General features: G+C 45.9%; 1 protein-coding gene and 1 pseudogene across 1 annotated transcript; both read left to right on the plus strand.

The window, feature by feature from the left end:
* Window positions 1-839: 839 nt before the first annotated feature.
* MTURN (maturin, neural progenitor differentiation regulator homolog) lies at window positions 840-24788 on the plus strand. The gene is given in 4 exon segments (XM_036897357.2): window positions 840-1227; window positions 1229-1240; window positions 12104-12226; window positions 23623-24788. Coding segments are annotated over 4 exon segments (396 nt in total). The 5' UTR covers window positions 840-1077; the 3' UTR covers window positions 23734-24788.
* Window positions 1248-23636, plus strand: LOC118918482 (procathepsin L-like; annotated as a pseudogene).
* Window positions 24789-25614: the final 826 nt, after the last annotated feature.

Here is a 25614-nt window from a genome sequence, read left to right on the forward strand (position 1 = left end):
CTGCAGCCAGTGATCACTCAACAGGTGCAACCATTGGGCCGTGTACTGTTGTTCTGAAAAGTACTTTTTCCTCTCCTAAACTAGAGATTGATCACTTTAGTTTATGCAGTATGAATTGAAGCTGAATAAATACTCAAGCTAGTCTTATGAGGTTTATTTCTAAGAAACACTCAGCTATATGTTAAAGCAAAACAAAAACAAAACTTTCATCTTCTTTTCCATGTCCTTTGAAATGGACATTCATTATCAGTGTTCAGCAAACGTATTTACGGAGAACATTTCTTTACATCAGTCGGAGGACAGAGCTTTGATTTCTGAAAAAGAAAAGCTCCGTTTCCCTTAGATTTTGTCAGCTCTTCCATTGCTAGCCTCAAAATACAAGTTATCCGCAATTCTGTGGCGTCCCGTTGAAATCACATTCGGAAAAACGCTTTCCCGGCCTCCTAACTCCAGATAAACGCCAGAAGCGACTTCGAGCTTCCTCCGCTTCGCGGTAACCCGGGCAGCCGCGGGTTTCGGGCCCGCACTGCGACGTCACCGGGCTCGCAGGCCGCGGCGCAGACCTCGCGCTCGGGTGATTGGCTGGGGCTCCTGACGCCACCGGCCGGGACGGCCACGGGCTCGGGAGGGCCGCGGGATGCTCGGGCTTCGGTAATAAAACAAGGCAGGCGGACAGAAGCGCGCGCGGAGCGTCCGGCCCCTCCCGCCACGCCGCGCCTGGTTCTGCCCAGCCCGCTGCAGGCCGTGCCCCGCCCGGCCGCGCCAGCCTCCCGGGCGGCCCGAAAGGGGGCGGGCGGGGAGGCGGGGCGGGGAGGAGCCGGGCGCGGCGCCGCGCCGTCCCTGGCCACCGCCCACCCTTTACACACAGCATGTAAACAGTCCCCGCCGGGAGGATCCCGGGACCGGAGGGAGTCCGCGCTGCCCGGCCCCGCCGCCAGCCCCCGAGCCCGCGGAGCCGTGCGCTGCCCGCCCGAGAGGGGGGCGCCCGAGGGGAGAGGAGGGCGGGCGGGTGGCGGAGGAGCGGGAGGCGGGCGGCGCGAGCGGAGGCTGAGGGAGCGGCGGGCGCGGCGGGCCAGGATGGATTTCCAGCAGCTGGCTGACGTTGCGGAGAAATGGTGCTCCAACACGCCCTTCGAGCTCATCGCCACCGAGGAGACCGAGCGCAGGATGGATTTCTACGCCGACCCTGGCGTCTCCTTCTACGTGCTGTGTCCGGACAACGGCTGCGGGGGACAATTTTGTGAGTGCCTGGGGGAGGGACCGCTGCAGAGCGCGAGTGTGGCCGCGTGGCCGCGTCCCTGCGCCCGAGCTCCGGCACGCTGGGGAGGCTGTGGGGCCCGAGGATTCCGGGGGGGAGGCGTGACCGGCTGGCCGCCGCGCGCCCCGCTGCTCTGAGCTCGGGAGGGAACCCCTGGGCCCCGCGCGGCGGCGGCGGCGGCGCTCCGGGTGGGGCCGGTGGGCGGCGGGCAGGGCGCTCTTAGGATTCGGGGAGCCGGGCTGAGGCGGGCTGTTTGGAGAACGCGACCCCACGGCCCTTGTGCGGTGCTTGCCCTGGAGTATCTCTGGGGTGTCGCCGCGTCTCACCAGCCCTGGCCGGGCGCACGGGCCCTCCCGCAGGATCCGGACTCCGGGTCTACCTACACTCAGGAGTCCCGTCCGAGTGAGGAATCCCGTTCCCCTCCCAGTGCGCGAACACAACTCCTTGAGTTGTCCCCGCCCGGGAGAACTCCCGGCCCCCGTGTTATTCCCTGCCCTGCCTGCTTGGACACAAAGCCTCTGTCCACACTAGCGATGTGTGGACATCTCCCAGACCTTCCGTGCAAAATTACACCCGGATCTTAAAAGCGCACGCGCGCGTGCGCATACCCACATAACACACGCGCACACACCCACACGCGGGCACGCCTATCCCCCTTTCCTCCTGTGCTTCCATTGCTCTTCTGTGAGCTTCCAGCAAGTGTGTGGGGCTCAAGCGGGTTATGTTTGGCAGAGGCGGCAGCCGCGGCCCGACCACAGCCCCTCGGTGTGCGCAGATGAGGGGGAATCCGCGCTCCTCCACCGCATACTCCCGCCCGGGCGCGGAGGCACCGGGACCTGGAACTGCGGTGTCCAAATCCTGGACTTTGCATCCTGCGCCCACTTGGGATCTTGGCGCTGGCTAAACTGCCAGGGGATGCAGGGGCCAGGGGAGTTGGGGTGGAAGGTGTGGAGACTAGGCGAGGATGGCCCTCCGTGAAGTGTTTATAAGGACGGTAAAAATAATGGTCCCCAAATGTAAGATGGAGGCGGCTATGGGTCGGGTTGCCTTGCGGTCGCCGGCTTGAGCCTGGAGTCTGTTCTGCTGCCGCCCCTGTAAACGGAGGTGGGGCGGCGCCGACGCGCGGCCTGGCGCTGGCTCCTCAGGTGGGGTGACAAAGCTGGGCCCTGGTCCCAGACGCTGCTCGCCACTTCCACCCACGGGGAGTTCTTTAAGGAACTGAACAGCAAGATCCCCGTTCTTGGCTCTGGAGAGAAGACGGCTTGTGTATACCTTGGCAATAAAGCATGCTTCTCCACCACCTCCACCCAACCCTAGGAGGCAAGAAACCACCGGGGCCCCCAACCCCCCACTGGGCCCACTCTGGAAGAGGAAGGGCCTTGGGTGACAGCCAGTTCTTTGAGTGAGTTCTGGCTGTATGACTCTCGTCAAACACCTTCCCCTGAGCTCAGTTCACTTCCAAAAAATGGGTGTAATACCAGTGCCCAGTTGACTGACTAGATAAAGCCCCTAAACAGTCTCCATGCACAGCAAGAGCCCCACAAATTTGGACCAGAGATCTGGGGTTCCCAAGTTTAGAACAACTTTTTTTTTAAGAGTCTCAATTGTGTCACATGTTAAATAAGGTTAATCACAATGTCTCCATCATAGGTACTTGTGAAGAGCAAGTAAGTTATAAATACATGTGAGAACACCGTTAACTGCAGTTAAAATCAGTAAGTGTTGTTATTCGGAGGAATGGGAGATGTTTAAAAAGGGATTTACTCCATTGTGAAAGTACTAGAAAGCCCCATGGATAACTTGGAAAGGGCACCAGGGTCCAACTAATTTCACTATTTAGGTTTGATTAGGAGTCTCCTCTAGACGTGGGCTTCCTTAGTCTGCCAGTAGCCTTTCCCCTCCTTACTGTGTGAGACAGGGTGAGAATCACTCATGGTACTGGATTTTATGGGGGAGAGGTGGACACAGCCTTCCTGCTGGCACTGCAGTTGTCAGACCTAAAGAAATTGTTCCACGGAGAAGTGGGTGAAGAAAATGCAAGACTATTCTCCTGCCTTGAGTATGTATATCAAACCATCATTCAGGGCCCGAGTATGTATATCAAACCATCAAACTATAATTAAGCCACTCTTAATTATAAATGTTTTCCCACTTGTATGAGTAAAAAGCTTGAACATAAAATTGATTTGCTGACAATTAAATAAAGTAGATAAAAAAAGAAGATGGGGCAAAGTAATTCCTTAAGAAGGCTGGAACTTTTTCAAAGTTTCTGGAAACCATAATAAACCAGATGTCACCCACCAGAGTTTTCTTCGCCCATACTTCTCCTTGAATCTGTCCCATGCCAGGTTTGTCAAGGTGCTGTTTTCCTTGAGTTAAAGGAACTCAGGCACGAAGTAAATGTCCTGCCTCTGCTCCTTTCCCCAGAAAAATCTGTTAAGCATTAGAAGAAATTTGAGATGAGTGGAAGACCTGTAATCTCACAGATTAGTTAACAGAATATTTACATAGCATTTTTCAGTTTTCACAGCATTTCACAAGGTGTTCTCACACCATTCATTCATTCAACAAACATTCACTGAGGGCTTACTTTGTACCAGACCAGGGTTCCCTAGACTACAAATAGAGTCTCTGCCCACCTGCTCCTGAGGCCGTTCTACCCAACGAAGAGGCAGTGTGTATAGTGGTTAGGAGAACTTAACAGTCAGGCTACTTGGATTTGCACCCCAGTCCCCCACATCTGACTGTGCCTTGGGGGAAGTTACTCAATCCCTCTATGCCATGATTTCCATACCAGTAAATCGGGGATGATAATATTAGTGCCTTCCCAGCAGGCTTGTTTGAAACAGTGCCTGAAATGGGAGTGATGATATCAGTGACTCTGGCAGTGCCCACACAACAGTCTCTCTGGAGCTATTTAAACTATAATCCAGGTCATGTCCCCACCACTCCCCACCTCGCCTAAACTGACTTCACATCATAATTTACAATAAATCCTAAGCTCTTGCTCTGGCTTAAAGTCTCCTCATGATTTGTCTCCTGCCACCCCTCTGACTTCATCTTTGACCGTTATTCCCCCTTGGTTACTGTGTTCCTGCCACATTGGCTTTTCTGGTCTTTGGACATGCCAAGCTCATTTCTACCTCGGGGCCTTTGTACTTTCTCCCTGCCTGGAACACTCCTCTCACATCTTTACATGAATAGCTCCTTTATACCATTCAGGCCCAGAAGAAACCTTCAAGCCACACACTCCCTCACCTCATCCTCTTTTATTCTCATCACAGCACTCATTAGTACTTAATAGTCTTGTTTATTTACTGCCTCCCTGCTAAACCATAAGCTTCTTGACAGCAGTGATCTCTTATTCATCACTGTATCCCAGCCCTTGAAAGAGCGTCAGACAGATGATAGTGCTCAATCCATGTTTGTAAGAATGAATGAAAGTGGAGACCCAGGACCCAAACCTGCCTGCTGACCCTGCGCACCTGTGCCCACCAAAGGTTTTTAAATACGCATCCTTCGCTCCTCCTGACCATCCTCAGCTTGGGAATAGCCTCAGCTGCTCCATCAGTTGATGTTGGCTTAAATGCATTATGGTCCCAGTGGATGGCAACACACAGGAAGCTATATGGCAAAAATGAAGAAGGATGGAGAAGAGCAGTGTGGGAAAAGAATCTAGAAATGATTGATAAGCACAATGAGGAATATGCCCTAGGGAAACACAGCTTCACAATGGCAATGAATGCTTTTCGTGACATGACCAATGGAGAATTCAGGCAGGTGATGAACACCCTTCAAAAGCAGAAGTACGAGACTGGGGAAGTGTTTCCAGTACCTTCCCTTGCTGAGGACCTCCCCCGTCTGTGGACTGGAGAGAGAAGGGCTATGTAACTCTTGTGAAGAACCAGGGTTGGTGTGGTTCTTGTTGGACTTTTAGTGCAACTGGTGCCCTTGAAGGACAGATGTTCCAGAAAACTGGCAAACTTGTTCCACTGAATGAGCAGAACCTGGTGGACTGCTCTGGACATCAAGGCAATGGTGGCTGCAGTGGGGACTAGTGAATTTTGCCTTCCAGTATGTTATTGACAATGGAGACCTGGACTCAGAGCAATCCCATCCGTACCATGGAAAGGATGAACCCTGCAAATACAAACCTGAGTATTCTGCTGCCAGTGTGGCTGGATTCCACGGAATCCCTGTCCAGGAGGAGGACCTAGAGGTCACAGTGGCAAATGTGGGGCTCGTTTCTGTTAATATAGATGCAAGCAAGCAAACATTCCAGTTCTATAAAGAAGCTGGGGTACAGGCTGGGGCATGAATGGCTACATAAAGATGGCCAAGGACTGGAACAACCACGGTGGAATTGCCTCCACGGCCAGCTATCCTACTGTGTGAGATGATGGTGATAATGAAGAACTTGATTGAGAACAGAATATCCCTGGGAAGAATTTTGTTTTACATGGACCAGACCTTTTTGGGTGGATTAAAAACACTTGAATCATTGAAAATCCAAGTTGTGAATTGAATTCTGTGACATTTTGCCTTGGAAAACCTGACGACTTCTCCTATTACTGTTATAAACAGCTTTGTATGATTAGCTTACCTAACAGCTCTTGAAAGTTCATGTTTGAAAGGATGCATAAGTTTTTTAATTTGATTAATTAAGTTTGAAAATAAAACTTAATTTCAAAGTAAAAAAAAAAGAATGAATGAAAGAAAATGAATACAGAGAGTCTAGTGTAGAAGACAGGTGTTTAATTTCAAGAACGACAGCTTCAAAGAACATAATAACTACAACTTATATGCACTTTACTGTGTATCAGACACTGCTCTTAGCACTTTGCATGTAGAACTCAATAATCTCACAAGATATCCTCACTCTATTTTAAAGATAAGGAAACTGAACCTCAGTGATGTTTACTAACTTTCCCACTTCTAATAAGTGGAAGAGCAACTCTCTTCATAGTCCTATACTGAAAACAGTATCACAGGAGTGACAAGTGGGGACCCAATTCAGACTGTGAGTTCAAGGGCAGCTTCTTACTGGGCCTTACATCCTGTGAGGTTTGTTATTATCTCCATTTCATAGTCAAGGAAACAGGCTCAGTGAGTTCACAGAACTCATCTAGGACTATACCACCAAGAAGTGACAAATAGTACTTGAGCCCAAGCCCTTTCTACCATTCAGAGTGTCCCACGGAAGGATCAGGCCAGTAATTCCAGAGGCCTAGGAACAAGGAATTCCTTTTATTTTCCCTTCGCTTTGGTAGTTCCTGGATCCCCCATGCACTCATGCCCCTTCCTGATTCATGGGCCATCCCATCTATGCTGCCCCTTTCCATGGGGTGGCCCATGAAGTCAGATCCCGGGGTGTAATGAGGCTGCCAGTACCCTCTCTGTGCTGGGAGTTCAGGGATAGAGCCAACCCTGCCTGGCTCTTCAGGTGTGACTGGGTTGGGACTGAGCCCACAGACCAGTGGCACGTTCCCCGCTTCTGCCAGCTCAGTCCTGAGGGCTCTGTCAGGCTGAGTGGGGTGCTGGCAGCCACTGAGGTACCAGCCAGAGGACATGTGTGCGTGCATGTGTGCTCCTGGGCATGGCAGCACCAGCTGCTTCTCCTCCTTGTCCTAGGCTAGGGCACTAGTGACGAGGAGGGAAAGGCTCTTTTATTGGCCTACTTTTTCTGCCAATTCTAAAATTTTGTATAGTTTAATCTCTCCTCAATACAAAAACAATGATAGCAATTGTCATAGTATTAAAGAAAAAAAGGTTTTATTTATATAAGAGCTATTTAATTTTGTGTGTGTATGTATGCTTATGTCTCTAAATACACATTTATATGTAATATGTGTATGTATGTAGTAAATACATGACTATATGTATATGTATATTTCCCCATTTTTCTAGGTATGTCCCTATTCTTAACTCTGTGACCAAATAACAAATTTTTTGTTTGGAGAAGAAAAATATTAGTTGTTTAAATGAGATTGCATCATTTTTTGTGGTGGTATAATGGAGAGAAAGCACTTTTTTGTCTAACTTAAACTCTCCCGTCTCCTCATCGGGCAAAGGGGATAATTGTACCTATATTACATTACTATCGTGAAGATTAAGTGAGGAATAGTGGCACACTGTAAACCTGTCCACAGTGTCTGTGTATTATTTGTATAGAAAGATAATTTTAGGGTAAAAGATTGTCCTTTTGGATATTCATGGAGTAGTCATCCTGAGGAGAGGAGAATTATGCTAATGTGAGTTCAAATAGATGGGGTTTAGCATTTATGGGGCCCCTGTTAAATGAGAGGAAGTGTTATCTCATAATCTTTACAACCATCCTGCTAGTATCATTTTTACCTGTGACTTACAAATAAAGATAACTGAGGCTCAGCTTGAAGGGTTACACACTTCTGTTGACATCCTGGCTTTGCTCCTTGATCCCTGGGTGACCACAGACAAGATGCTTAACCTCTCTGAGCCTCTATTTTCCTCCTTGGTAAAATATCAGTGGTGGACACAAAGAGCAGGTTGTAGGGACAGCCAGCCCTGCTCTTCCTACCCTGTGCAGATACCTGTCGGGTGGCATGAGATTGCTTGTAGCTTTTATCTTCTTTAACCATCTCTTCTATGGACAGCAGTCAGGTTTGGATTAAGCTGTACCAACTCAAAAAGGACTTCCTCGTACTGATTACTGGCAGAAAACCCACACATCACTAGGATAGAAAAAGTGAGGTTCACAGAAATGACCCTTTGACTCGAATAACAGTTCAGGAATGAGAACCGAGTGTGTCTTAGCTCCTCCGCCACCCTGCAGTCTGCCAGGAAATCAAGTGACCACCCCCACAAGTGTCAGAGCAGTAGGAGCTCACAGGCTGTGCTCAGAAAGATACTTGCAGGATTGAATTACCTTAATGATCTGATGCCATTTTGAGGTAAGTTGGATGTTCTCAAAAGAGCTATAGAAAACAAATGTGCTTACTTTCCTGTTTGCACATGACATGGTTGTATTGTCTTAAGGTGGGCAAGCGTTGATGATAAACTCAGGCCCAACTTGATAACAGAAGGAAGGGCCACAGATGGTCTGTTCTAAAATCACAGTTATTACTGGGAATTTTTAACTCCCAAAAGGCAGGACTCTATAGGAAAGGGTAGGTGGCTCAGGACAGGTAGAGTGAGGGCCACTCTGTTGCAACCCATGTTGTCCTGAGATTTGCAGCTGGATTTAATCAGCAATGACTTTAAGGTTTTTAAATACAGTGCTCATGGCCACTCCCCCACCCCCAAATACATAATTAGTGTGAAGTTCTGCTCTGGTTCTTGTTCTCCAGATGTGGCCCCAGACCCAGCAGCATGAGTGTCACCTGGAAACTTGTTGGAAATGCAAATTCTCAGCCTGGCTGTCACCAGAAACTCCAGTGGGGTGAATGGGGTGGGTGGAGTCCTGCAATTGTGTTTTAATAAACCTCAGGTGGTTGTGATGCCCACTGAAGCTTGAGAACCACTGCTCTCCTCCCCTTCCTTGGCATTTCTATTACAACAGGTGACATCTGCGACCTGCCTTAGCTCTCACCGTCCTATTGGAAAGTCTGTGTATTCTGTACCTGGATTTATATTTGCTGGGGTGTTAAATTGTTCAAAGCCACAGGTTCACTGACCCCTGCTATAATTTTTTCATGGCCGAAGTGGGTGTTTGGTTACACGTGTTTAAAATATTTTCCAAGTTGAAGTCATTGTGGCCACGCCTTGTGGTGCAGGACTCTGCATCTTCAGTCACCCATTTGTCTTTGTATGAGACTAAACCCGCATCCTGTTTTCAGGAGCTTCAGCTCAGCCACCATACAGGCTCTCTGCCATTCCCTGGTTTTGGAATGGGCCCCTGTAACTCCAGGGGCAAAATGTATCTCAACCCCGGAGCAAAATGAACCTTTGAAGCCGAAATCAGTCAAGGTGAAAAAAACCTGTATTTGGAGGCTCCGTTTGTGTCTTTCTCTGGCCGCTGCTATGGCTCACCTGTTTCTCCCCATCCCAGCTAGAAGACCCAAAAAACCTCTCCGGTATTCTGGCCTCTTCCCAGCCCCTTGTAAATACCTATTGATAGGGAGATAAAGGCCAGGTGAGAGATTCTGGAAATACTGCACTTTTACCCACAGCCCCTCTATTTTTTCTAAGAGATAATCATCCTGCCTGGACCCCTGCCCATTAGTTCTGAAGGGCTTGTCTGTGTTAGCACTGCCTTGGGGCACTGGTTGAACTTTCTTTGCATAGGTGTGTAGGAAACATTGAGGCAAATCTGTGTCCCATCCAAGCAAGTGGCCAGGCCTGTTTACCTTGCACTGTTCTCACTTGGTTTTTATCTGACTTTCCGTATGTGTTTTTCCCTTTGTCCTTATTTTCCCAGCTGCAGACTTATTTTTAGTTCATCTTGTATTCTATGGATCTTTGCTAACTGCCTTAATTTTGGAAGGAAGCAGTTTTAGTAAATAGAACTAAATTACTTTTGTCATGAGATAAAGTGGATATGAAACAATTAGCATTTAATAAGTGATGTCTTTTAAGCAGCCATGTACACCTGGGTCTGTCTGATGCCACGCCCCATGCTCCCTCATGTTACCATATGGACAGGGATTCAGTTGAAACTTTTAAACTCATAAAACCAACATGGGGATTCCAGGGTGAGTTATACAGCCAAATGAAGGAAATTTAGGCAGATGGGACAGATGACTCTTTAGCAGGTATAAAGTCTGCCTTCTCCGAGATGTATTCATAAATCAACTCCAAGAGTGAAAGGAAATTATGGCATGAACAATCTCCTGAGGTTAGAAATGCCATAGAAACAAGAAACTGATTACCAAGCAGTAGTGAATACACTGCAATTCTGTTATTATTTAAGTGATACATTTCCTTAGTTTACTTTGTAATTGCACCTAAAGAGAAGTATGCAAGGTTTTCATAGCCATGTCTACTTCTGAATTATCTGAAACCCACATTGCCTCGGATAGTGTTCTTGGTGCAGTCACACTGGACATCTGATTTGCTCAACATGTGACCTCAGCCTTGTGGCAGGTGGAAAACCCAACCCCACCCTCTTTTCCCCTGCAGATGCAAAAAGAGAAAGGTGTACTTATATCCACCATTTATTGAACATCCACTGCACACTGGCCAGGTACTTTAAAAACTCTGCTTTTTTCTAATCTTCACAAGTCTAGGGAAGGCAGGCTTAGAGTTTTCTATTATGTGGTGCTAGATGTCAATCCCATCTTTGACAAGGATTTGAAATACGCTGGAACTTTTTAAAAAATTGAGTATGGAAATGGGTGCTGAGCAGAACTTACATTAAAGTGGGACTTTTTTGTTCTTGCTGAATCCCCACTGATGAAGAAGTGCAAAAATGGATATAAAAGCACTTTGCACTATTATATTTTTGTACAATATATAAGACTATCACCTAAATGGCATTTCAGTGGCTCAACTTTAAGGGTCTCTAAGTAATAGGGTATCGTGTTTGAGCTATTCTCTAAAGGTAGAGAATCTAGAAGTTACCTTCACTAGGTGAGGAGGAAGCTAGCTGTTCTACAAGTTTGCTGGAATTAGAGCAACATGTGTCAGAAATGGACCTTTACATCCTAGAAACACCTAGAAACACAGATAATTGGGGAGTAAATGTGGCACATTAGCACCTAGGTAGTCTCTCTTGGATCTGAGCAGTATTTTAAATCTGTAAGTCTAGTTCTTAGAAATGCTGCAGTGAAGAGGCAGGAGACATGTTTACTGAGTGATAGGCGGTTAAATTCCTGGGGTGATGCCCTGATCATTTGTATTAATAGAAGGGAGCAAGTGTGTGCTTGCCATGCACTACATCTCCAAATAGATCTCATCTCAGTCCCTGCTTCTTGCTCTCATCTGCCAAATGTCCTCCTCTCCCCCACAGCTTGTACTTTTTCATCAGTGTTGGGCTGTGATTCTTGGTGCCTAACAGATGCCCTGATGTCATCCGGGCAGCCCAATACCCCTCAGGTAGGCAGAGCAGGACACTTTTGCATCTAGGTCTCGCAAGCATGCTTTTTTGTGGAGTTTTTCCAGATCCTTGAACATTTATGGGAGAGACTAGTCTTAAAGATGTGCTAAATGGATATTCTTGTGTAGAAGGAAGGGAAAAAAACAAAAAGCACCTCATCCAGACTTAAGAAAAAATGAAACCTCAAGCCAGTCTCCTGTTTTGTGTGTAAATATTGTGAAGTGATGATTGGGTATGATGTTTCTTAAAACATTTTAAGGGAGGGTGAGTTTTCAGAAAGTCTTTGTTTTCTGGTGATTTAGTGATGACTTTTCTGCATGTTCTCCTAAATCCATCTCATTTTGAAGTAAATTTACCATTGCCCCCACTTACAGATAACCTGGGTAAATATCTTGTTGCAGGTTAGTGGTTACAAACTATGCTTAATTAACCCTCTAGCCACAGCTGAAGGTGAAGTTAAGGGCCAGGCAGGTTCTTGATTTCTCCTCCCTCCTGTTTTAAAATGACCCTTAGCTGGAGCTGGGAAAGGGGGCAGTGGAAACCAGGGGTGGGGGAATATCGATCCTGCTGCCTTTGTACTACGTAGGAGCAGATCTGATGGCAAGTTGAGCAGATGAGGTTGCAGCCCAAAAGCTGGTGATTTTCTGTAGGGTATGCGTTTTCTGATCCCCTTCAATGCTAACAAAGTGGGACTATGAATTTTACTCTGGAATGGATGCCTTCTCCAAATTCATGTAATTAAAAAAAAAATTCCTTTGGGTTTCTGTACGTCACACTGAGTGTAATGACAACGTGTCTTTGTTTTCTCCTTTCCCTCGCCTGTGGGCACATAGCACGTGTGGAGTGAGAGTGAGGACTGCCTGCCTTTCTTGCAGCTAGCACAGGATTACATCTCCTCCTGCGGCAAGAAGACGCTCCAGGAAGTCTTGGAAAAAGTCTTCAAGTCTTTCAGACCTGTAGGTGCCTGCTTGGCTTCCAAAGCTATCTTGTTTTCTACAGTGATTGTGCTTTGAATAACATGGGTTGTGGGGAAAGTGGGCAAAATCTGGGATGAGTAATCGTGTTTCTCGTGTCTGCTTTGTGGCTTAAAGATAGCAGCTGGCGGGGAGGGGGAGGGCAGCGAGGGAGGGGGAGCTGGGATGTGACACAGCTGTTTGTGGCAGGGGTGGTGGTTATTTCTAGAATCTCTTGAGTTGAGAATCTCTGGTAGGGTGGGAGCAAACAGCCTTTATGAGACAACCAAGTATTCCTGTTCTCGTCCAGGAGACTTAAAACGAAAGGGCTTGGAAATGCAGAGGGGGTTCTCTTACAGTGGTAAGGCCTGTATTTGGGGACTGCCAGAGGCTATATAAAGGATGTACCTCCATGTCTGTGGGCATAGAGGAGGATGAAATTGGATACGGCTTCTGTTCTTTCCTCTTTTTATAAACTCTCCTGTAGAGAGTTAGCTTCCCCCACCTCCCCCCTTAGCATTTAGGAATCTGTATGTCTGTGGCTAGCTAATAGTTTGCATTCTAGCCAAAAAACATGTAGAGTGAATTCTCACCCTATTTGGAAGATTTTCTATTTCTCTTTGTCTTTACTGGACAAATATAGTCAGATCACCAGTTATCAGGACATGTCGCCTGGTTCCGTTCCCTGCCCATTGTAAATACTCTGCATGTTCAGTGATATTTGCACTAGAATTTCTATTTATTTCTTTTTCAAATCTTTAAAAACAGTATCTACTTTGATGCTGAAATTTTCAAGCTATTATTTCTCTGAACATAGTAGACATGCTGTGTGGTTGCCTAACTGTATCTGATATTCCAGTATTTCAAGGTTTGTTAAGTCTGTTTTGTCATCTTTTGTTTCAGCCGGTTCTCACTCCAGTGTCTTTGGTTTTCTTGTGTGCTGGATCCTGTGTGTGCCAGTACTGTATTGGAAATTTATATATAGGAATAAATTGAGGCCTAAAATGATGGTACATTCCTCCAGAGAGGATTTCTGTCTGCTTCTGCAGGGCCTGAGAGCCCTGTCAGTCTGGGACCACCTTCAAGCAGCTCAGGAGCTATGGTTCTTGGGGCCCTCTAGGTACTGAAAAGCCAGGTTGTGGGTCTCGTTTCTCCTAGTTCATCCTCGACCCGAGGGCTGTCTTGGTCCATTTGGGCTGCTGTGACAGAATACCATAGACTCTGGGTGGCTTATAAAACAACAGAAATTTATTCCCCACAATTCTAAGCCTGGAAAGGCCATGGGCACCGTGCCAGCTGACTTGGTGTCTGGTGAGGGCCATCTTATTGCTATAACCTCACTAATAGAAAGATGAAAGATCTCTAGGGCCAGTTTTGTAAGGGCACTAGGCACATTTATGAGGGCTCTACCTTCATGACCTAGTCACCTCCCAAAGGCCCCACCTTCTAACATCTAGAGGTATAGAATTTCAGCATGAATTTGCGGGGACACAAACACTCAGACCATGTAAAGGGTGTAGGCCTTCAGGGTCCCAGCTCAAAGTGGGAGTGTTTTATCAAGTCTGCTCCTTTAGCAGACCCTACATTTGACTGTGGTCTCCCTAGCTCTGAGAGCAGGCCAGAAATGCAGTAAAGCTTCCAGTTGTTCCTTTGAGGGTCCAGCAAATGCCCTGAGGACAAAAATAGCTTTTTATGTTAGGTTTACCTCTTTAGGTTCTAATTTGTCAATATATTTAAAAAGGCATTTCTCATATTTAGTCCACTTTTTTTAGTTCTCCAAGAAGAGTTAGTCCTAATCACTTAATCCATCATTACAAGAAAAGGAATCTCAGTGGCTTTTTGTCACTCTGATTCCTATTATTTGTCCAACCAATTAATATTTTGTTTGTTAATTTTCTAAGCCTATTTGGCTCATTCAAAGTAGATTTTTTACTTAAAAGTACTATTCTATCCCTTTTAACTCATTCAGTGTATATTTGCTGAGTGCCCAGTAGGTACTTGGCACAATTTAGTGCTTTCTTCCTAGCACTTGGATCAAACAGATGACAGTCTTAGACCCCACTGAGTCTATATTCTAGTGGGGCTGGGGGTTGGGGTACAACATAAATAAGTACAGCATATGATGGGTAAGTGAGAAGTACAGACGCAAAAACAAAAAAGTCAGGGAAAGGTGGGGGAGACGTGTCAGAGGCGCAGGGATGTTTGATTGAGGGAGCAGGGAAGTCTTCCCAGAGAAGGCGACGTCTGAACAGAATGTGAAAGGAGGTCTGGCCATGAGGAGATCTAGGGGAGAGCCTCTGGGCACAGAGGAGGCGACTGTGAAGGCTAGGGGAGCGCCAGGGTTCAAGGAGCAAGAGGGGCTTGTGTGGCCCCAGCAGAGGGGTGGGGAGAGGAGCAGGGGGTGAGTCCAAGGTGTGAAAGGGTCCTGCAGGCCACAGGAGGATGTGGGCTTTTACTCGATGGGGTGGGGAGCCACAGGAGGAGTTTGAACACAAGAGGGGTCTGAGTTCACTTTTTGGAAGACTCCCTGCGGCAGGCTGAGAACAGGCTGTAAGCGGGCAGAGAGGGTGGGAGCAGGGGGTCCACGGAGGAGGCTGCTGCCAGCGTCTGGCAAAGGACAGTGGGGCTTGGCCTGGGATGGACTTGGATCCTGGAGGTGCCTTGAAACATGCAATCAGACATGCTGGCGGCTTGGAAGCAGGGTGTGAGAAAAGGCAGACAAGGATGACTGCACAGTCCTTTGCCTGTGCAGTGGAGGGAATGGGGACGGCTGCAGGGGGAGAAGTTTAGGGATGATACGATCAGGGGCTTGATTTTTAGACACAGCAGTATCTGAAATGCTTATTAGACATCCAAGTAGAGATACCAAAGTAGGCAGAATTTTTAAAAAATGGGTTCCCCTGAATCTTAACCACAGAAAGAATATTAGCAAGTGATATTTGCTTGCGGTGTGCTCTCAGGGGTTGCATTCGTCAGCCTACCACCTGGCCCTCTGGGGGCATCATCTCCGCTGCACGCCGGAGAGCCCCAGAACTGGCCTAACTGGAGCTGGAGAAAGTGAGCTCCCGCCAGGGCTCCTGGCGCCCTTTTTCTTTACCAAGATTTGGCTGTATTTCAGCAACCAAGCAGCCACATGTAAATGGGGAAAAAATAAGCAGCCCCCAAAATCCAGATGCATAGCCGAGAGCAGTTGTACTGGCTGAACGCTTCCTTTCAGATGAAGCCGCTACGTTTTCGGAGACACATGGTTTTGATTTCGTGTTGTTAGGCTTCCGGGCTTTGTTTCTGAAGCAGAGCCTTATGCGGTGGGCGGGGAGGACGCCCCGAGGAGAGCAGGCCTCGCCCGGGACCAGGAGGGGAAGTCTCCGGGCGCCCTGGGGCTGGGCTCTTGGCCCCTCGGGGAGAGGCGGTGGGCACCTGCTCAGGGTAACTGAGGGTGCAGTTCAGGGGGCTCTGGCTTCTCTGTCAGGGTGTGTCCCCAGCCAGGTGAGAGGGACGTTCCAGACCAGAAGGAAAGCCTGCTGGAGATCGGTGGGGAAACGACCCTCTCCATCACTAAAGCGTGCGTTTCTTCCCACTGCCCCGTTTACCAGTTTGTTGTATGTAAAGGAACTTTGGGTAATCAGACAACAGAAAAGGGTCTCATTGCCACTGTAGTTGAAAGTATTTTTCGAAGTAACACTCAAATACTGTAAGGTTATCAGGCAGACAAACTGAAGTTTACATCATTTCAGCATATCAGTTCCCTGAAAATTTGTGGTAATCTGATCAATTTGTTTGTAATTGGGAAAACTGCAGGAGGAATATTCTTGCCTTCATCTTTTTTTTTCTTGAAGTATCATTGATATACAGTCTTATATTGGTTTCAAATACGCAACACAGTGGTTGTATTTTTACAACTAGCCGTGTTATTAAATCCTCACCCCCACCAGTACAGCAGCTACCTGTCAACGTAGGAACGTGTTACAGAATCACTGACTGTACTCTCCATGCTGCACTGCCATCCCATGACCAGCTTAGATTATGCTTGAGAATTTTTATGCCCCTCACCCTCCCCACACACCCACCCCAACCCCTCCCCCATGGTAGCCACCAGCCACTTCTCAGTGTCTGTAAGTCTACTATTTTTGCCTTTATTTTAAAACAGCCTCATCCAAAGTTAGAATCCTTGTTTTCCCTTGGCCAGCCCATCGCCAGCCCTGCCTTGGGCAGTCACCCCAGAAAGGTAAGGACCTGCATGTTGACTGCCTTCTCCTGCCTTTGGGGGCATTAGTCAAGCAGAGGCAGTGACGTGGGCTGGAGCCTGTGTGTCCCCACACGTGCGGGCCAAAGAGGAGAATCATCTGGCCTTTGTCAGTGGTCCGGCCGCAGAGGCTAAGCGTGCCCCATTCACACACTCTGTCCTTTGACACACTGACTTTGGACTCTGCTTTTTCCCTCTTTCTCTTATTTGTTTCCTCCCACTGGAATAATCAATAGCACAGTCAAAGCCTTTCCCCCTTCTACAAGGAAATTTGTTGCTAGATTTGAAAAGAACATACATTTTTCTTCCTCTTTTTTTCCATCTTACTAGTCCTCTTTTTCCTCTATTTCTTCATCACATTTTTACCAAAATGTCCGATGACCGTCTGCTGTTTGCCGAAGCACTGCTTTGGAGAGTGAGGGACAGAACAGAGCCCTTGGTTCTTGCCCTCAGTGAGCTGGCTTTCTGGTTGCAGAGACAGCCACGGCAGCGTACAGAGAAACTCCGTTACAGGACAGCACTTGTTTGTCCAGACACTGTGGGAAGGAGTCCATTCCATGCTCTGCTGACTACTATGCTTTGCTGGTCCTGTAGGGAGATAGTTCCCGGGAGGGCGTGAGGTAGTGTGTACCGCAGAGTAGTGTTTGTGCCGTCTACCTAGTGATGTGGAATCGGGGTATTGCAGTCATCAGGAACCCATGCTCTATGGGCAGGCTGCCTGGATTCAAATCCTAGCTCTGCTGCTTATTGACTGCGTGACCTTAGCCAAGTTACTTAACCTCTCTGTTTCTCGGTTTCTTCATTTGGAAGATTAGGAATTAAATGACAGTAGTTACCTTAGGGTTGCTGTGAATATTAAATGACAACTTTTATTGGGCACTTAGCTTCATATAGCATGTTACTCATGATAAGCACTGGGTAATGCTGGCATTGGTATGGATGGGATAAAGACAGTAGATAAAATAGTGCTGAAAAGTGAGCAGGACCCAGTGGCACCTTCTGTAGGATACTTAGATTTTTGGTGGAGAGGGAAAACAGTTTGCTAAGTGATTTCAACACATGCTTAACAGAAGTTTCTGGCTAAGGTAAGGGATTTTAAAGAAGTGTCATTGGGGTATTAGAGTCAAAAGTTTATCAACATTGGTTTGGCAAAATAATAAATAGCCATTCAGTACCTAATCCATACAACTCACTGTGTTGGATGCTGGTGCTGTAAGGAGGATGAATGGGTGCTCCCACCCCCTAGAGGGGCATGTGACCAAAGAGCCTTGGGATTACAGGTCATGGGTGATATTTATTTTCTTCTTTTCTATATTTTCGAAAGTTTCTGTGATATCCCAGAAAACATTTACAATCAGAAACTATGTTGTGTGTTTTTAAAACAGCTGTTTTGTCTATAATATGTCAGAAAGGCTAGGAATAGTAGATGTGAGCAGGCTCAGTGAGGAAGCACTGGCTTCATGAGGAGGTGAAGATGCTCCTGAAGAAAAGGCAGGATCTAGACGTGCTCACACAGGGAGGAGGGCTGGCCAGGGGGAGAGTCCAGAAAGGCCCATCTTGGCCCTTTAGTTCAGAGTCCTTAGAGATGTCCCTGGGTGAGGGAGGGTGGCTCAGGCCTGGCCTGTCTCGCTCCCATGCCATGTGGCCTCTAACAGGCCCCTCAGCCTCATGTCCCATCTTCAAAGTGAGTGTCATGTTATGCCTGTTTTGCTCTCTTGTAGATCACAGAGAGCTTCAGAATCAGACAGAATACAAAGGACTGTCAAACCCAGCCTCCCTGCTGAGGTCTGTCTCAATTTCTGGCCCATAACTGCTGTTAGGAAGTGCTTCCCGGGTGGGGACCTGACTGTGGGTGCAGCAGGCCAGCCTCCTCCTAAAGTGACCCATGTTCCACTCCACTCCAGGGGCCTCTTAGCTTGTGTCTCACTTTTTCCTTTCCTGCTTGAACATCAGGTCCAAATGGTACAGTACACAAATGGCAGTGCCGAGCAGGCTGTTCTTGCCATAGGTGAGCAGGTGGGCTGATCCTTGTCCAGTAGTAGTTCAGATACGGTTGGTAGCCTTGATAAATGTGTATCAGGGAGTCATTGGAATCCTATATTTTTCTTGTTTAGGTGGCCCTTAGTTAAAAGTTGCTGGTCATGACATGGTTGCGCTGGATAATAAAATAGCTGTTATGGATCTAAATAATGGCAATTGTGCCATTCATTTTTTTCCCTCAGTATTTTTGTGTATTTTATTTAGTAACAAAGTGACAGATTTCCCCCTGCTTAAAAAAAAGTTCACAAGAGAAGATAGAGCTTATTACCATTTCCAATTTCACTACTAAAGACCTTTGCCCTTTCAGATTCTCTCAAAGCTTTATTTTATTTTCCTGGCGTATTCCCTTTCCTCCTCTAACGAGCTCTGGGGAGAGTAGGGTCGTGAGGCACCTGTTACCATGACAGGTTTGTGTGCTGTTGTGGTTGAAGTTGCTTTGGTGGCCCTCCCTGGAGTCAGAGCCCATGGGCCCCCATTTTCTTGCCTTGATTGACACTGGTCCCCTCCCAGTGTCAAAAAAGTCAAAAAAACGTGTGGCTTTACATTTTTTTCTCTTACAAAGCAAGGACATGTCTTCCAGAAAAATTCCTCTAATTGTAGCTCACTGGCAGAAGTGAGACTGGTATTTTCAATTCGCCACTAACAGCTGGGGAGCCAGGGATTTAACCTCACAGGAAAACTCTGTGACCCAGAAAAAGTCCAATTCCTTGTTTTACTCTTATAGTATGGTCAAGAGCCTAGAGAAAGGAAAAGAATCCACATGTGGGAAGCTGCCCCAAATGGTCAGAAAGCCTGATAAGAAAAGGTGATGCACATGTGCACATAATAAAAGGCATTCAATGTTGACAATGTAAGCTTATTATGACTTGATTTTTGTTCACAAATGAACATTCAAATGCTGTCTCCTCTAGAAAGTACAATAAGCCCTAAAAATAAAAGAGTACCTGCTACACTTGCTCATTTGGGTCTTACCTTGCCACCTATTCCTTTTTTTCCCTAATATCAAGAAGACAGACTGACCAGGATCTTGTCATAGGTTTCTTGGTACCTCCACCATCATGGACTGTTAAGATGTATAGTGGCAAATTCCCCAAATGATTTAGAGTAACACTTGATGCTCAAGAGCATGATTCCTGGACCATTGCCTGGGCACTTGTTAGAAATGCAGAATCTCAGGTACCACCTGAATGCAGCTGAAACAGAATCTACATTTTAGGTAGATCTCTGGGTGAATCATGTATTCTGTACACAGTAGAAGGTGAGAAGTGCTGCTTCAAGGACTCCTCTAGGAGGAACTTACAGGCACCTCTGAAGCCACGAGGCCCTTCTGAAAGCACCAAAGCCCTTGCTGACTGGCCAGCTCTCCTTTTATAAAGATGCCCAGCCCACCATGCAGAGGGAGTGCCTCCTGTGGCGACAGCACATGCTCAGTGTCAACTGAAATGTCCTCAGCTAGTTTACATCAGTTTCCAAAGACCTGGATTTAGTCCTACAAGTAATCCGTACTCTCTTGGATCTGAGGAACTTGCTCAAGACTTAGCATCTCTCCTTTTCAAGGACAATCCTGTTTGGAAGGGTGGGCCCCAGAAATTCTTGTGTAACCTTGGGTTGCCCAAAGGAAGCTTTGTGGACAGCAAGACCCTGGAAATGCCAACACTACTGTCCAGACTGAGTATAAAGACTTTTTTCCAGTCAACTGAAAAAATTTTACTGAAAAAGACACTAATGATTGTACATGAGTAATTTAATATACCAGACAGGATATTGTGGCCTGTCTTCTTTTCCTTATAAGAATGTGTGGGTACAGTAAAAGCAAGGTGTCTAGATTTTTACTAGTCTGTGCTCCTGTCTTTGATATGTCTTCTTGACTGTTAAAAATTTGGATCCAAAAGTAAAATTTAGATTTACCCACCATAGATGGAATGGAGACAGAGGTGGGAATGCTAGATTACATGTCCATATGATATCCTTTGGAATGCCAGGCAAATTCTAGTTCTAGTGCTTTTTCTATTCTCCTCTGCATGCTTCCAAATTGTACATACTCAGAAGTGTCAACGTTAATGTTGTATGTTGAATTTTTTAAAAGGTGTAGGAAACATTGAAGCCCCCAGCTATAGAAAAAACAATAACAGGTGGAAGGGAATCTCGTGGGTACATGGTGATTAGGCATGTGAAGTCTGCAATCTGATGGCCTGGGTTTGAATCCTGACTCTGATGCTTACTGGGTAACGTTTCTAGGTCTTACCTATAAAAGGGGATAAAATGGCACCTATTCCCTAGGGTTATTATGAGAACCAAAAAAATTAATATATGTAAAGCTACTTCAGACAGTGCCAACAGATAGTAAAATGTAACCAATACACACCACTATTGTTAAATCTGAAGAATGACAACATTGGTTGGTTCAGTGGGATGTTGGATGTAAGCCTGAGAATCAAATGAGAAAGCTAATAGAATTGAGTTTCTTACTTCCTACTTCCTACATTACTAGTTAATAATGAGGTAGTCCAAAAGCGAGCACAGCAGAAGAGAGAGGGAGAAGCAGAGGCTGGGGAAGTCTACTGATGCAGCAGTAACTCCCCCTGAAAAATTAAATTGACTGGGCTTTAAAATGAGAAACAAGGTAATATAACGAGGTAATTTGCAAAAGGCTCTGCTGTTTTCAGACCATGGCCACATTCACTTTCTTATTTAATCTTCATAGTTTCTGTGAAGGTAGAGTAGGTATTATGATTCCCACTCTACAGAGAAGGACTCTGAAGCCCCGCAAAGGGAGTGGCTTGGCAGAGGTCCCCAACTGCATCCCTGGTTTCCAGATGCCAGGCCCAGGGCCTTTTCTACACAGCTCTCAACAGATCTGCAGACCCTGTGCTAAGGTGCCTTAAATTTCAGAAGCCATTGAGAACTGCTTTGTACTCTTTGCCTTCCTGTAAGGGCAGTGAGGTGAGCAGCTCTCCTAGTGGCATATATTATTTCCCACCCAAGGGGAGGGCCTCTCGTGGCTGATGCTGTGGACCTAGAGCTATGCTCCCGATTCCCATTGGAGGTGAGGTAGGAGACTAAGAAGAGGAGAGAGTGGAAGGGATGGTAATGGTTTCCTGCAAGCTCTTCTATAAGCCTCTCTATGCTGAGGAGAGAGAGGGTGTTGGGGATACCTAGGGTTTGGGTCTGTGAAGTACCTAAGAGTATTATGAAAAAGAATGAGCAATAGCATATCTCCTTAGGAAAAAATGGCAAATATGTAGTTGCATGTCTCCACTGTGCCCTCTTTACCCCTGACAGCCATTGCTAATTGACCATAGTCTTTCCCACTGAGCCCAGAATCCTCCTGAACTCGGGGCTCCAGGCAGCTAGTACCAGGTATATTTGTTAAGAGGGAACCTATAGGCCATTCCGCTTTTAAGGGCTATCCCTTCAGTTCAGTGAGGAGTTCCATTTATTATTGAACAAATGCATCTTCTTTTAGCATTTAAGTGATTTTGGAGTTCTTCATAGTGACAACAATATATTTATTTCATTAGCTACTTAAATATCACCACTCATTTGACGCTTTCACCTTGGTATGTCATTGAGCAGCTCTTCAAATAAAATTGAACACCAAAATATTAGTCATCTGTGCTCATTGTAACCAAACACCCTCTGTCTCTTTAGAGACAGACATCTTTTTATTCCATCCACTAAGATATGGGAGGGAGACAGAATTAGGAAAAAAAGCCTTCTCCCTTCTCCCAAGCACACTCAAGATTTTGACAAACTTTCTGGACAAGCTGATGTGTTCCTGCCCTGTCCCTCTACTCAGCTGCATCCCTCTGAGCACTGAGGGGAGGGCCCCCTGTGCCTCGGCTGGTCACATGTATAAGAGGACCAATAGCACCTAGCAGACGATGTCCTGAGTGTGTTTATAGGGCTCTGTGAGATCTGAAACGTTGGTGGTTCAGGAACTTCAGAGTAAAGGCATTATTTTGACTGAGACTCTTGCCATTTGAGAGGGAGTGGAAGACGGGGATGGGCGGCAGGGCACTAGGGAGGAAAGGCACAGTGAGCAGAATGGTGCATCTTATTTTAAGGTCTTAGTGCAGTTGGTATTTGGATCATGGGGGCCATTCAGTGAAGCTGCATGGAAGTGAACAACCACGGGGCCACCATGTGAGAAAGTCCCTTGGCCGCTTGCAGACTGTAAGTCTTCCTGAGGAGCTGTGGGCAGAAGCTCTGTGATCACAGGCAAGGCCCAGGAGAGCCCAAGGCCATGGCTTCCTGTCAGCCCCAGAGCTTTTGATCAGGCCCGGCAAATGGCACTTAACAGTTTCTAACCAAAGACCCGTCAGTGCCTGAAGCAAATGTTTACTGTGCGTAGATTGTGAATTCCCTGATGATGATTATAGAGCATTTGGAAGGTACAAAAAAACGAAAGGGGAAAAATTTACCCATAAATCACACTCTCTTAAAAAGTACTCTTAAAATTTGGGGTGTATTTTACTTAAGTCTTTTTTTCCTACATGTTTGTGTATAAATGGTAAGGAAATCTTTATCATAATGAAAAAGCAGTTTTTATCATGCTTTTACACTTAATGAGCCTATTTTGTATACCATTAAATTATTCAAAGACACTATTCAAGTGGATGTAAAGAGTTCATCTTGTAGCTACACCATAATTTATTTAACCATTTTGTTGAACATGGTAATAGTTGCCACATTTGTATATGTATGTTATAAATAAGAGCAGCATATGCTTTTAGGGGAAGAAGCGTAGAGGGGTATAGATTTTTGATATCTCAATGGGACAGTCAACACTGTTCATTGTACTATGACTAACATGCCAGCAATGCATGCATGTGCACAGATACATCCTTCTGCATAGGCGCTGTGGGATGCCATGTTTTGATAATTAAAAGTAGAGAATTTCCAGTCTCCCCAATAAAACCTAGCTCTTTGGGCACCAATCCAATGGAGGACTGACATTTCCATCTATTAATGTTATGAAAATAATTGTAAGGGTGGTTGCTGCCACAGGAAATCTGTGGCTGCTGAGCTCAGTCCTGTTCGGTGCTGTCAGATTTGGATCTTCCTGTCCATGGGCCACTGGCACTCACTGCCACTCTTCTTCTCTCCCCTGTAGTTACTGGGGCTTCCAGATGCCGATGACGATGCCTTTGAAGAGTACAGTGCAGACGTGGAAGAGGAGGAGCCGGAGGCGGACCACCCCCAAATGGGGGTCAGTCAGCAGTAAACTTCCGGGGGCTCCCACCTGAGAGGGAAAGAGTAGCCCGTGGTACCCGAGGTGGGGTCGCGTGCTCCTGGGTTAGCCTTTTGCATTAGCACTTCAAAACGGGCCATCTGACTCCCAGCCTCCAAATTAAAATGAAGTACCTTTTTAATGACCATAAAATATCTGGGATGAGTTTTGCTCAGAAGTGACCTGAATTTGACTCCCGTTTCAGTGGGTTTCTATGGTAGTGTCTTGGTAGCCTTTGCCATTTTGAACTTAGAATCCATTTCATGGCCAACTGTTCTCTCTTGTGTTTATGTTGAAGAACTAACATTCACTGACTTGAACGTAGAGAACTCTAAATGTGCTAAGGATATGTTTGGAGTCCTCGACAGGGGACATTATTGAGGGAAAGCATGGCAGAGAAGAAATGCAGTCTTCACTTTTTATGTACCTTTTAAGTGTCCGTAAGTGAAAGGGTTTGCTTAAAAAGCATGAGTTTTAATATCTAGTCATTAAACTGCTCAAGTGCAAACACAAGGGCAGAAAAGGATAATCACTTAGCTTTGGATTAAGAGGGTAAGAGAGACAGGGAAGCCTTTGTTTAAATGTTCTGCCATTACTAAATTACCTGGATATATAGTAACAGGGTCATGGTTAGGTATTAACATTACTTGCATGTTCAATTATTTTAAAACATGCTAATTCCAAAGGCACTTTTAAAGTCTAATAGTGAAAATAATAAATGGGGTGACATGAATTATTGATTTATTTAAAATGTTTATAAGCTGTCCCACATATGAGATGAAATATTTACCTTATCTCTTTATAATGAGATGGCAACTTGTTAAATCATGAAAACATCCAAAATCCAAGTGCCGCTTAAACTTTGAAGCCATAGATAAATTTAATGGGAAAATAAACCAGGATAAAAATTTTTTTTAATATGATGGAATCCTTTACTTTCTTAATCTTTTATTCCTTAAAAAAAAGAAATCAAGAAAAGTATCCCACTGTATAACTTACTAAAAATCATAAGTGTTTTAAGGAATCTAATTAAAGTGGATTTCTAAAGCAATACAGGGTGGGAATCTTCTTAATCGAGGATTAGCTTGGTTCAGAGGGGAAATTTTAATGATCAAAATATTCAGACAATTCACAGAAATAACTGCTGTCATAGCTGGAAACACTGATGCCCTCATTTAGCCAACAAATACAGGTAAAATCCTTTGTATTACTAACGTGGAATTATTTAAAACATTCATTTCTTTGGACACTTCCGCATCTTTGGCATAATAACTTAGGATGCGGAATGCCTCTTATACAGCACTTGACTCAACATAGCATCTCGGGGGGTGGGTATGTTTTAACATGCACATAGGTGCCTGTTCGGTTCTCAAAGTTTTGGATTAAAAAGAAAAAGAAAAAACAGCAGAGGCCACAGAGCTTCTGGGAGTCTTGTATATCTCCCAGGCATGTCACTGTAAACCTGATTATCTCAACATTTCCTGTTTAATTGGTTGGTGCTGTGCGGAGTGGCTGCTTGTGGTAAATAGTGTACTGCAGTTTTTAAGTCATCTGGTAAAATCATACAGTGGTTCCATCCATTCTTCAGTGCCCGCATTTTTTTTCTTTTCTTGGAAAAACTTAGTAAAGGTTGATTTCAAGTAAAATGAATTTCCTTCCAAGTAGCCTATTAACAGAACAAACCTTGGTGTTTTATCCAGTGGGGCGAGTGTATTCTGTGCTTTGCTCCCTTGCCTGCTTGCTGATTGGCTCTGTACCTGAGCAGAGGGCATAGTGAGGCATCTCCCAGGCTTGGAAACCTCTACTTTAACACAACAGGCAGAAAGAATGACTTCTGCAACTGAAATGAAGAACTTGACTAGCTTGCTCCATTCA

Source organism: Manis pentadactyla, chromosome 7 (genome assembly GCF_030020395.1).
Source record: "Manis pentadactyla isolate mManPen7 chromosome 7, mManPen7.hap1, whole genome shotgun sequence".
Taxonomy (NCBI): Eukaryota; Metazoa; Chordata; class Mammalia; order Pholidota; family Manidae; genus Manis; species Manis pentadactyla.